Source organism: Temnothorax nylanderi, unplaced genomic scaffold, assembly GCF_030848795.1.
Source record: "Temnothorax nylanderi isolate EJ_2023f unplaced genomic scaffold, tnyl_v1.0 TNYL_tig1353_pilon, whole genome shotgun sequence".
NCBI lineage: Eukaryota > Metazoa > Arthropoda > Insecta > Hymenoptera > Formicidae > Temnothorax > Temnothorax nylanderi.
This window is the reverse complement of record NW_027250415.1, coordinates 7,873-21,486: the sequence shown is the minus strand read 5'-3', so window position 1 is coordinate 21,486 and position 13,614 is coordinate 7,873. Positions and strand designations below refer to the sequence as shown.

The window sequence follows — 13,614 nt, the reverse complement described above, 5'->3', positions numbered from 1 at the left end:
GATTAAGAGCGTAAAGAAGAAGACAAATATAATGATGAGGCAGGTATGGGGGTTGGGGGAACGTAGGTTCAGGGATGACTTTAGGAGAAGGATGATATTATTTAAATATTTAGTGCTTGGGGTTATAATGTATGCGGCAGAGATTTGGGAATGGAGAGAAAGAGAAAAATTGGAAAGAATAAATAAAAAGTATGTAAAGTGGACCCTAAATAGAAGAACGATAGATGTATTAAAGGTTATTGTTATATAATCCAAAAAAAGAAGAGGAAAAAAACAGAAGATTTCGATTTTTACAGAGTGTCTGTACTATGGCATAAATCCCGCACGTTAAAAATGCCGTATGTCTCAAACAGGTGGGATATACAAGATATCAAGCTAAGCAAAGAATACAAGAGCTATGCACTTGTACTTTGCTGTATTTCATTCTTTACTATCCCTCTACACTTATGTATCATGAAATAACCATTAAACCTTTTACATTCCCTACAGTAATCATTTTACATAGGTCGTAATATAATTGCGCTACTTACTGTATTGAGAAATCGATTTAACTCACGCCGGTTTCGTTAATATTAACAGTAAAGAACTGAAATTACAATACAATACTAATATGGCATAAAGGCACATAACAGAGTGATTGCGAGCAAATATCTTTATTCTTTCTATTTTTTTCTGACTTCTGCAGCCTAAATCCCCGCGCGTCGTAAATATCGGAGTTACCCTATAATAATGTTGCGAAAGCTGTCCCTCACCGAAATGTAACTCTAATTTTGACTTTAATTCCTCGTATCCCAAATTTTACAAATCTTCTACAGATTTTAAGACGGAACGCGCTCTTCCCTTTAAGCTTGAAGCCAAAGCTACGGTTTTGGTCGCATCATCCCATCGATTCCCGCGCGCGATTAAATTAAATTGGGAAAAAACTCCCGCAACGGAACCGCATTGTCAAATGTATCGTACTTCAATTTGTAACCAAATTCACTGCGTGCGCTTTTCCCCGCACTAACGGCTCCTACTTCCGGACCGTGATTTGCTCTTATATTGGAAGGACTTAGCCGTGTTTCCTGGAGGACCAGTTTCCCTGTAGAAGCTGAGGTAATTATGTAGTAATACGGACCACCCTCCGATGACCTTGACCTTGACATATGTTGTCAAGGTCACCCTCCTGAGTGACCTTCGAAAGGTTTTAGCCGTCGCTCGTTATTCGTTAAAAATTTATTAATAAAAAAAGTTTGGAATATATAGCAGCTATTTTGAGTATTGGAAGGCATAAATGACTAATAAAAAAGTCGAAATAGTTCACGCATACACTTTCCACGCGAAACGAGGTGCCACATGGGTTCGTGACGTGCTTTACGAGCTCGTTTAAGTAGAGGTGGTATTAAACAAGATAAGTTAGTCGATTATCTGTGTGAATATTTGTGGCGATATACAATAAACGAGCTTGTAAAGCACGCCACGAACCCACGTGGCACCTCGTTTCGCGTGGAAAGTGTATGCGTGAACTATTTCGACTTTTTTATTTGTCATTTGCCTTCCAATACTCAAAATAGCTGCTATATTTTCCAAACTTTTTTTTGTTAATAACTTTTTAACGAATAACGAGCGACGGCTAAAACCTTCCGAAAATCACTCAGGAGGGTGACCTTGACAACATATGTCAAGGTCAAGGTCATCTGAGGGTGGTCCGTATTACTACATAATTACCGAAGCTGAAGCTCCTCATCGTGCCGGCGAAGCATTGCCGCAAGTTCCTCTTCCCGTTACGCCTGTCCCTGGCGCATCTGCCGGATTTCCTGTAGCACGGCTTAGAGAGCTGCCGACTCCAACGTTGCCGACTCCGTCGCAGGCTCCGAATTCTACCAGGCGTCCTCGTCCTCGTCGCAGCCAATGACGCCATGGCACACACACGCACGCACGCACGCACGCACGTGCGAACACTCACACACATACACACACGCACACGCACACACACTATCCCAACTGAGCACCCAAAAAGTGTTGCACTCCGTCCGCTTAAGGAGTCGCGCGCACTCGCAAACGCGTATTTCCGGGATCGCGGAAGTATAACCACTCTCGATTGTATAGAGAAATATAACGTTTATTGGGAACTTTCTACAATCTCTCGGAACACGTCTTAACGTCCAAAAAGCCGGGAGAGAACTCACTCTACCCGTTGCCAAGCAACCCTGTTGTTAAAGACGCCGCACATCTTCTAATCGCGGCTCGGTTCAGAAACAAAGCAACCAGGGCGTAACAATAGAATAAGATGCGGTTAAAAAAATACAGATTCCTATTTTAAAAAAATAAAGTTGACCTTGAAATAACCCTAAAAACGTCCACCAAATCAAAAATAAATAATGCTGTTATGTTTCCGTCCCAAAACCAAACAACTTTTGTTTCAAACTTTTTTTTTCAAAAATTGTTATTGAAATATTTAGGGGTATCAATTTAAAAAACTCATCCTGTATACCTATTGAATAATTAATATACAAATACTTCACAATTACTATATTATACTATATACTTGATATAATAATATTTGCAAATACTTCACAATTACACTGAATTATTAGGTATCAATTTGTTTATAAAATGTATTTATCTCAATAATATTTTAGAGTCAACAAATTTCTTGGTCTGCATATAGTATGCCGTGGCTCGAAAAGTCTCGTGGAACAATCACGAATATATTAATTTTTATACAAAGATGCAAGAAACCACTCCTAATACCTATGGGCGGTATATTTCCAGTTTTATCAATACAATATTATGCGAATGTAAGATAGATATTGACTATTATTTTAACATGTCATATTTTTTATAATGTAACATTTTTTTTTAAACTTTCTACACAAACGTATCAAAATATTTATATACGCTATGCAAGTAACTTTGACAACGGCGTTCAACATCGCTCAACGGTCACTTTCCGAAACTCTGGGAGTATTAATAAAATCCGAAAATGAATAATATTCCGAATGTTTCCTATAATTTATTAAAGAAAAATCAAGCAAATCATATGTGTTGTGTAGTCGAATGTTTCAATAGTGAACAAAAAATCCTAAGGTACAATTTTATCGATTTCCTGGATGTTCATGGGAAAAAAAGAAAAAAAAATAATGGATTGTGGCAGTACATCGTCAAACGTAAGTGCATCGTCAAACGTAAGTATACAAAGAAAAGTTTGTACTAAATTTTTTTCGATAAATATCAGAAGAAAATTAACTAAAAATTAATTTGTTTTTAAACAGAATGATAAATTTCTTTCGCCAGTACATAGAATAACAATTAAAGTAATTTAAATCGACCTGACTGGCAATATATATAACGTCTTTTTCGATATGAACATTGAAAAACTGTGAGCCAACTTGGTTTGTCGGATTCACACAGAACTTTTTTCGGATCAATCATCGAGACATTATTAATTTCGACCATGGGTTTTGGTCAGTTGATGTAATTTCTAAATTAAATAGTTTAAAATTTTTATTGCGAAAAAATATTACCCCAGCCAGGGTTTGAACCTGGAACCTCCCGTATACCGTGCGGGTGTCGTGCCAATTCGACCACTGGGGCTGTGGTAATATTTATCGCAATAACAAACTATAAGATGGAGCACCGATTACTAGGTCGACGGTGTATAATAAACAGAATGTTTCAATGTTCATGTTCATGTTTCAATTTTTTCAATGTTCATATCGAAAAAGACGTTATATATTGCCAATCAGGTCGATTTAAATTACTTTAATTGTTATTCTATGTACTGGCGAAAGAAATTTATCATTCTGTTTATTATACACCGTCGACCTAGTAATCGGTGCTCCATCTTATAGTTTGTTATTGCGATAAATATTACCACAGCCCCAGTGGTCGAATTGGCACGACACCCGCACGGTATACGGGAGGTTCCAGGTTCAAACCCTGGCTGGGGTAATATTTTTTCGCAATAAAAATTTTAAACTATTTAATTTAGAAATTACATCAACTGACCAAAACCCATGGTCGAAATTAATAATGTCTCGATGATTGATCCGAAAAAAGTTCTGTGTGAATCCGACAAACCAAGTTGGCTCACAGTTTTTCAATGTAATATATTCTCTCTGTTTAAGCGCGCGCGATGGGCGGTCAGGAGAAGGAGGATCGGTTTTGTATCTCGACAGAGTTTCTGATTCTAATAAGTTTATTATCACAAACAGTCTACAATAAAGTTCTCGAATGATCACAGTTTCCGTTTCAGATTCACTACGACTAGAGTTACGAGAGACAACGATGTCTATTCCGAGCGAGAGCGAACAATCTTCTCTCATTACCATGCGACGCTAATTTATAAGCTCGGTTCGTGTGTGACGTCTCATCCACCACTCCAATAGAATAGCTTCCTTTAAAATAATCGCGTTGCATTGGGCGCCTCGAGGGCCGAAGCCCTTTACGTCACGTCTCCATGCCGATTCCTGCAGCGTGGTTGGTGGATGAGGCGTCACGTGAAGGGAGCGCACACGCTCGGAGCGCTCCGCGATACGGTGGCTGTCCTGATTGCCGTTGGTTGTTGTCAATTTCACCGCGTGACCTGTCGACTTTACAGGCGACAGACCAACGACAAGCAGGAGGAATAACACGCAGGGCTAACAGGATCGCGATAATAATACAGTTGTTTTTCTGGAGATCGAAAACATGTCTCGAGACGAGGACCGTCGAAGTCCCGATATTTCAATGCCCCGATTTTAGCTCTGCTTTCGGACATTCCGCCCGCCTCGGCAAGTAGTGACGATTGGTTCCGCGTGATGGCCCTAGATGTCTTGCCAGGGTGATTTGCGGTCGATGCACGTCGATCGATGCCGCGGTCGAAGTGCGTGGTGGCATGCGCGGCCGGGTATGCGCAGTAGTCAGTCGTGGCCGGGTGTTGATCTATGCAGGATCAGCGCTAGATTAGAGTAAAACAGATGACAAGTTTCGTTCTGTGAACAGAATACGTGATTAGCATTGTGAGCATTTGTGGTGCTCACTCGTGAGTGATCGTTTGATTGTCAGCGATTGATACGGGAAGTAGCACCACTTTCGTGACAGGCCGCGTAAGCTCGGTCTTCGCAGTCCGGACGGTGATCACGCGGACGATGCCGTCGTCGCCAGGGTGCAGCGAGGTGATGCGCGCCAAGGGCCATCTCGTTGGTGGTGCAGTCTCGCTTGTGATGAGGCACAAGGACCCGATTTCCGGTGCAGGGCTCGTCTTCCACCACTTTTGCCGCGATGCAAGGCTCTGGAGATACTCGCGAGCCCACCGCTGCCAAAAGTGGTCTCGCATGAGCTGCACGTGTCGCCACCGATCGAGCCGATTGACAGCCGTGTCGTCGAGGGCCGGTTCCGGAATGGCGTTGAGCGGGCTCCCGATGAGAAAGTGGCCTGGAGTCAGTGCCGTGAAGTCGTCTGAATCGTCGGACATTGCTTGCAGGGGGCGTGAATTGAGGCAGGCCTCCACCTGCGCGAGGAAGGTGGACATTTCCTCGAATGTCAGTGTTGTCTCGCCAATTACTCGCCGAAGGTGGTGTTTCGCCGACTTCACGGCGGCTTCCCATAGCCCTCCAAAGTGAGGGGCGGAGGGAGGATTGAAGTGCCAGCGTGTCCCCTGTCCTACAGTGTTGTGAGCGATGCGACGGCCGTCGGAGGTGGAGGCCCGGAAGAGTTCCTGGAGTTGTCGGTCGGCTCCCACAAAATTGGTGCCGCAATCGCTGAATACGTCGCTGCACACGCCGCGGCGTGAGGTGAATCGGCGAAATGCGGCAAGGAAAGCGTCGGAGGAATAATCAGACGCAACTTCTAAGTGCACGGCGCGGGTGCTCATGCAGACAAAGACGGCGATGAACGCCTTATGCGCCTTGTGTCCTCGGCCCCTTGTGGTGCGAAGCATGATTGGTCCAGCATAATCCAGCCCAGTTCGGAGAAAAGGCCGCGACGGTGTAACTCGGGCCCCGGGTAGATTGCCCATTGGCGGCTGTGGAGTTGCCGCCCGCCAACGAGCACATGTGACACATCGATGCAGCAGTTGTTTCACCACGGCTCGTCCTTGAGGTATCCAGTACTGCTGACGGACGGTGCCCAGAGTGAGTTGCACCCCCCCGTGCAGTGTTCGTCGGTGACAGGAGTCCACAATGAGTCGAGTGAGCCACGACGTAGGCGGGATGATTCTCGGGTGGCGTTCGTCGAAGGTAAGTATGGAGTGTTTCAGGCGGCCTCCGACTCGGAGAGTCCCGTGAGCGTCGAGGAAGGGATTCAGCCGGGCGAGCCGACTACGATGATGAACAGGCTGAGTGTCCTTGAGTGTGGTGATCTCGGTGTTGTAATGGCAGTGCTGCACGGTGCGGAGCCAAACGTGAAGTGCGCGAGTGACTTCCTCGGGAGTGAGTGAAGTTTTCTGAGGCCGGCGCCAGCGTAGACACCAAGCTGTCACTCGAAGAAGCCGCTGCAGCCCAGAGAAGCGGCGCAGCAACTCAGGCTCGGTCACCTCCACAATGGCGGTGCTGCAGGACACCCTCTGCTCCCCGGTGTCCTCGTCGAAGTCCTCGTTGGGCTCGCTCGGCCAGCAGGATTTAGGGAGTGTGAGCCACTCAGGGCCGTTCCACCACAGAGGATGGTCCAAAAGTTCGCGAGGAGAAATGCCGCGCGAGGCACAATCGGCGGGATTCTCACTCCCCGGTACGTGGTGCCATCGGGCTTCCGGGAGGCGCCGTTGTATGTGGGATACGCGGTTCGCGACGTATGTCTTCCATCGCGATGGATGACCACGAATCCAGTGGAGGGTCACCATGGAGTCCGACCACAAGTGAGTCTCCGAATCAGGCAGCTTCAACGTGTCCTGAACGTGGTGCGCGGTGTCAGTGAGGAGGGCGGCGGCCGAGAGTTCGAGGCGCGGCAGTGACACTTGCTTGAGCGGGGCGACCCTTGTTTTTGCCGCGAGCAGGTGCACCTGAATGTCTCCGGACGCGGTTGTCACGCGGAGATAGACGACAGCCGCGAAGCCGCGCTCCGACGCGTCGGCGAATCCGTGGATTTCGAACCGAGTTTCGCACGTTCCGACACCGATCCAGCGGGGAATCCGCACAGCCTCGAGGATGGGAAGCTCGGCGATGAGCTCCTGCCACACGCGCACGTCGGCTGGTGGAAGTGGAGTGTCCCATTCGAGTCTCTGCATCCACGCAGATTGCATGAGAATTTTTGCGCGCACAACGACCGGAGCGAGCCATCCGAGCGGGTCAAACAATCGGGCGGTTTCAGCTAGTGCGGTTCGTTTCGTGAATGTGGCGACGACGCGTGACTTGATCTGGAACGCGAAACTGTCTGTGCCCGTGAACCATCGCAAGCCGAGAGTGGAGTGGCTCTCGAGCTCCCACGCGTGTGACGTTTGGTGTAACCGGTGCGCGAGAGGAATCCCGTCGAGCACGTCCTCGTTGTTGGCGGCCCACTTACGGAGCGGGAATCCGCCCGCCATGCACAACTCACGAAGTTGAGTCTGGAGAACGATTGCGCCGCGGAGGGTTGACGCACCAGTGACGACATCGTCCACATAGCAGTCCTCTTCAAGGGCCGCTGCACCCTCCGGATATCGGGCTTGCTCGTCCTTGGCCAGTTGCTTGGTGGATCTTATGGCAAGGAACGGCGAACCCGCCATGCCGTACGTTACGGTGCTCATGCGGTAGTCTAGCACTTCACTCGTCGGGGTCGGGCGCCACACGATGCGCTGATAGTCGCGGTCATCGGGATGTACCAGCACTTGACGGTACATCTTTTCGATATCAGCTATCATCGCGAACAAGTGACGACGCCATCGGAGCAGGACGTCCACCAGCGACGGCACAAGATTCGCGCCCACATGCAGGAAGGAGTTGAGAGTCTCGCCCGTCGATACGCGTTGCGACCCGTTAAACACGACGCGGAGTTTAGTGGTGGTACTCGCCTCCTTGAGGACGCCATGATGGGGTAAGTAAACAACTGACTCACCCTTTTGAGGAGCGGCTGCCACCGTCATGTGCTCAAGGTCCTCGTACTCTTTCAGGAAGGCCTGGTACAGCTCGCCGAATCTGGGATCCCGGGCACTCTTCCGTTCCATGGACCTGAGGAGGTGCAGCGCGGCATGACGAGTCTCGTGGAGGTCTGCTGGAGGAGCTGCCCAAGGAAGGCGCACCATGTATCGTCCCGACGGCAGCCGGGTGTGCGTTTGTGCGAAGTGGTCCTCGCATTGTTGCTCGGCAGGAGTCAGGGTTGCGACCGGCTTGGCCCCCTCCTCCTGTTCCCAGAATCTTTGCACCAGGCTAGTGAGTTCGTGGTCGATAGCGGCGTGGCAGGACGAAGCTCCGTGCAGCGAGGCTGCAGTCGCGCCGCCGGAGATGATCCAGCCGAAAACTGTGCGCTGGGCAATGGGCGCCTCAGGATCGCCCTTTCGAAGGCCCTCCTCGAGGATGACGGAGCAGACCTCGGCTCCGAGCAGCAGCTCGACTGGATCAGTGGCCGAGAACTGAGGATCCGCCAATTGGAGGTCGAGGAGGTGTGGCCAGGAGTCGATCTGTCGCAGGCCTGTGCCGTGGTAGAGCGACAGGTGCGGCAAAACGACGGCGACGGCGGTGACTGTTGCTCCAGTCACATTGGAAGTTAGCTGCAGGGTGACCTTTCCTCGAGCCTGGCCGGAACGAGTCCCTCCGATGCCGAAGATGGCGAAGGTCGACTTGGAGCGCTGCAGCTTGAGTCGTTGCGCCAGCGCCTCGGAGATCAGCGAAACCTCTGAACCCTGGTCAACCAGAGCTCTCACTGGGTGTTGAATCCCATGGCGGTCGGTGATGGAGAGGCGTGCGGTGGCCAGCAGAATGGCCTTGCGATCGTCGCCATGTTGCACGGCCGTGAGTGTGCTGGCCTCGGCGATCGCCGGTTTGGAGGTGGCATCATGCAGCAGCGAATGGTGCTTCGCGTTGCAGATGATGCACGTCTTGGTCGACGGGCACTTGGCAATTGGGTGGTTGCCCAAGCAATTGGAGCATAGGCTCTTGCTCTCGACGATGGTCTTCCTCTCGCTAGGAGTCGTCGCTCGAAAGTCACTACAGCCCATCAGATAGTGCGAGCCCTTGCACACCACGCAGCTGCCCGCCCCAGAGGTTGTCTTGGCATGGTTTGACTTCGCGGATCGGGCGCCGCTGGCCTTGGCTTGGCTGGCCTTGGGCTCGCCCTTGGATGTGACAGGCGTGAGGGCCTCGAGCGAGCGAATCTTCTCGATGACGAAGATGCGGAAGGTGTCGTACTCGGGAGGCTTCGACGATGTCCTGATGGCGGTCTCCCAGTCACGCCGAGTTTGCTGATCAAGGAGCTCGACCGCGATGTGGACAAAGAGGTCCATGCCGTGAGTGGCGATCGGTCGGCCGAGACTCTCCTGAGCATTTACGGTGTTCGTCATGGCGTGGAAGATCCGTCGCAGCTCAGTCGCAGATTCGCTCTTCATCTTTGCGAGAGCCGTGAAAGCGGAGAAGTTGGAACGCACCAAGACTCGCTGATTTTCGTAGAACTCCCGGAGCGTAGCCCAGGCTCGCTCAAAATTGCCACGCATAAGAGGTAGATCTCTCACTAATTTTGCTGCTTCACCTTGCAGGGACGTTCGAAGATAATGCAGCTTCTCAACGTCAGTGATCGAGGAATGGCGATTGACGACGGAGAGGAACAGGTCTCGGAAGGAGAGCCAGTCCTCAATGGCCCCAGAGAACTGAGGCAGATTGATGCGCGGCAGGAGGTTGTGCGGAGTGGCCTCTCTGGCCGAGGCGGTTGCTGCACTGCCACTTTCCTCCGCTTGCTTCAGAGAGTTTTCCCAGTCAATCAGGGTGCCCCGTTGCAGAACGTAAGCATTCTCTGTTGTCTCGTATAGATCTGTCTTGTAGTAATCTGTTTCTCCGAGTTCAGCAAGACATCGCGTGAGGAGAGTCTCATGTTGGGCTTCAAATTTTGCCCAGTTGGAGTCCAGCGTTTTAATGCGAGCCTCAAGGATGCCTTGAGAGACGTTGGATCTGCCCAACTTCCGCGTGTTATCAGTTGCTCGGGAGATGCGGGTGAACAGCTCTTGCTGTCTCAAGATGAGCGCATTCACATCGAGACTCATGACGATTGCTTTGCAGGTTTACTGGAGCTGACCGAAGCACGCACTCAAGCACCGTACCCGGACGCGGAACACGAATCCGGCTCGAAGGACCAAAAAATGTTTAAGCGCGCGCGATGGGCGGTCAGGAGAAGGAGGATCGGTTTTGTATCTCGACAGAGTTTCTGATTCTAATAGTTTATTATCACAAACAGTCTACAATAAAGTTCTCGAATGATCACAGTTTCCGTTTCAGATTCACTACGACTAGAGTTACGAGAGACAACGATGTCTATTCCGAGCGAGAGCGAACAATCCTCTCTCATTACCATGCGACGCTAATTTATAAGCTCGGTTCGTGTGTGACGTCTCATCCACCACTCCAATAGAATAGCTTCCTTTAAAATAATCGCGTTGCATTGGGCGCCTCGAGGGCCGAAGCCCTTTACGTCACGTCTCCATGCCGATTCCTGCAGCGTGGTTGGTGGATGAGGCGTCACGTGAAGGGAGCGCACACGCTCGGAGCGCTCCGCGATACGGTGGCTGTCCTGATTGCCGTTGGTTGTTGTCAATTTCACCGCGTGACCTGTCGACTTTACAGGCGACAGACCAACGACAAGCAGGAGGAATAACACGCAGGGCTAACAGGATCGCGATAATAATACAGTTGTTTTTCTGGAGATCGAAAACATGTCTCGAGACGAGGACCGTCGAAGTCCCGATATTTCAATGCCCCGATTTTAGCTCTGCTTTCGGACACTCTCTAATGAATCGAAAAAGACGTTATATATATTGCCAGTCAGGTCGATTTAAATTACTTTAATTGTTAATTTGTTTTTAATTTACAAAATAAATGTTTCTTATAAGAAGAGGTTTTTTATTATTAGCGAGTTTAGCAATAAAAATTATGTCGTTAATATGATTAAGTAGTTCTATGTTGATGTAACACAAAATTGTAAAAATTTTTATCTTTTAAATCGCTTTAAAACAATTAATTACAGTCATATTTCTTGAAGAAAACATTTATTTCGTTAATTTAAAATAGTACTAACAAGACAAAAGGGCTTGCGAACTAGCAGGTTGTTAATGCTGACATGTATTTAAAATCATAACAATGACTTGACAATAACAAACGTTTCGGCCATAACTGTGGCCTTCTTCAGTGTAGTCGTTAAATTAAAACAATATACCCCCTTATACAATAAAGAATCATTCGCTTACAAATTAGATGGCCTGCTACATTACATCGATTAAAACGCACTCGCTTACATACGCTCACACCCTACGCACATCGCCTCGGTCGGATCGCAGCTCGTAGACATATCGCGTCTGGTAATACTTCGAGCCTTCGTAAAGTCAGTTTGCCGCTCGCAGATATATCGCGTCTGGTAATCCTTCGAGCCTTCGCAGAATCATGATGAGAAGGAATCCGTCCCTACCCCGTCTTCACAATACGATAAGAATGGATGCCCTTATGCAGAAATTTATTTAGTGTTAAATTAAAAAGAAACAGTAAACTCATACAACTCAACCTGCACTAGCTACCTTCGCTCGCGGAAACGCTTCTCGAACGACACATGTTCGTCAGTGGTCGGTCAGGTGTCAAATGCGAGAGTCAGCGATCTATCCAGAGGGAAATTATGGAGGGGATAGAGTACGGGAGAGGAAGGAGAAGAGACCCACGTGGGAATCAGGAAGGTGGGAGAGTGTTAAGGATCGGGAGATAGGCTTCTGGCAATAACTCCGTGTCACTATGTTTATTGAGACCGTCGCTCTGTCTTTTTATATGTAACATTTCAGAAATGAGACGTTTATTATACACCGGCTCACTGTCTAAGATCCTCACTCCTTCCCAATCTAATCTATGATCCGTTTTTAAACGATGTTCGGTAATAACTGATGGAGATCCGCTTCTCTTCAAGATATCGGATTTATGCTCTTTAATTCTGGTTTTGAGCTGTCTTTTAGATTGCCCCACATAAGTGGCATCACAATCCACACAACTTATCTTGTAAACTATTCCGCAGTGTGCTGATATGTCTAATTTGTCCTTGCCCGTTGTGATGAACCTGTTCAACTTAAACGGAATCGTAAAGGCGGGGCGAAAATTAATATTTTTGGCTAACGTCGTAAAGCCGTACTCTATCCCCTCCATAATTTCCCTCTGGATAGATCGCTGACTCTCGCATTTGACACCTGACCGACCACTGACGAACATGTGTCGTTCGAGAAGCGTTTCCGCGAGCGAAGGTAGCTAGTGCAGGTTGAGTTGTATGAGTTTACTGTTTCTTTTTAATTTAACACTAAATAAATTTCTGCATAAGGGCATCCATTCTTATCGTATTGTGAAGACGGGGTAGGGACGGATTCCTTCTCATCATGATTCTGCGAAGGCTCGAAGGATTACCAGACGCGATATATCTGCGAGCGGCAAACTGACTTTACGAAGGCTCGAAGTATTACCAGACGCGATATGTCTACGAGCTGCGATCTGACCGAGGCGATGTGCGTAAGGTGTGAGCGTATGTAAGCGAGTGCGTTTTAATCGATGTAATGTAGCAGGCCATCTAATTTGTAAGCGAATGATTCTTTATTGTATAAGGGGGTATATTGTTTTAATTTAACGACTACACTGAAGAAGGCCACAGTTATGGCCGAAACGTTTTGTTATTGTCAAGTCATTGTTATGATTTTAAATACATGTCAGCATTAACAACCTGCTAGTTCGCAAGCCCTTTTGTCTTGTTATTATTATTTCAAGCGAACATTATACATTATTGTTTAAAATAGTACGTTTGATATATACGTTTTGATGTACGGCCACAATCCATATTTCCTTCTTCTCTTTTCTTCTCATAAACATCCAGAAAATCAACAAAATTGTAGGACTACACAACACATCCGATTTGCTCAATTTTTCTTTAATAAGTTGTAAGAAACACTTGGGAAATTATTTATTTTCTGATTTTGTTAATACTGACTTTCTGAGAGTAAATATGCATAAAAGGTTAGTACTCACCGATTTTATCGCCACTTAAATATGTTGTAGGGGATGTCTGAGTAAATTACGCAAGAAATAAGTGGGGGACGACATTGGTTTAGAAGATGTAGCAAATTGAAGTTTTACAATTTTATTACTTTTTTTTTAGGTATTATAAAGTAACATTAGTCCTAAGAAACGTAATTTGCTGATATGTGTGTATAGATAATACATGTGTAGACGGAGGGGTTACCGCAAACAGGGATGGGTGGGGTAAACCTTAGTTCGCGTGGAAAGTTAAAACCCCGTTTTTTCTTCTTTCGTCGCTTCGTGTGGAAAGTTGCATGGTATGAAATTGCTTAATATCTGTAACAGAAATAATTTGTTAAAGCAGAGAATAGTTAGTTAGTATATTGAAAAGTAGGGGAGACCGGGGAAAACTCGACACAATCTTTTCAAAGGCAATTTTCAACAATTAATTACAATTTTCAAGCAAATTTAATGGTACACATTTAAAAAGTGTTCCTTCAGATAC

The 13,614-nt window shown here is 47.4% G+C and overlaps 1 protein-coding gene and 1 long non-coding RNA gene across 2 annotated transcripts; both read right to left on the bottom strand.

Annotated features, from left to right (window-relative positions):
* Positions 1 to 4,999: 4,999 nt before the first annotated feature.
* On the bottom strand, positions 5,000 to 10,123 carry LOC139787235 (uncharacterized). Its single transcript, XM_071726310.1, has one exon. The coding sequence runs from the start codon at positions 10,121 to 10,123 to the stop codon at positions 5,000 to 5,002; it is 5,124 nt and encodes a 1,707-aa protein (XP_071582411.1).
* A 1,056-nt stretch (positions 10,124 to 11,179) lies between these two features.
* Positions 11,180 to 12,228, bottom strand: LOC139787234 (uncharacterized). The gene is made up of 2 exons (XR_011722563.1): positions 11,645 to 12,228; positions 11,180 to 11,570 (listed from the first exon to the last, which is right to left on the bottom strand). It is a non-coding gene; the product is annotated as an uncharacterized lncRNA (long non-coding RNA).
* Positions 12,229 to 13,614: the final 1,386 nt, after the last annotated feature.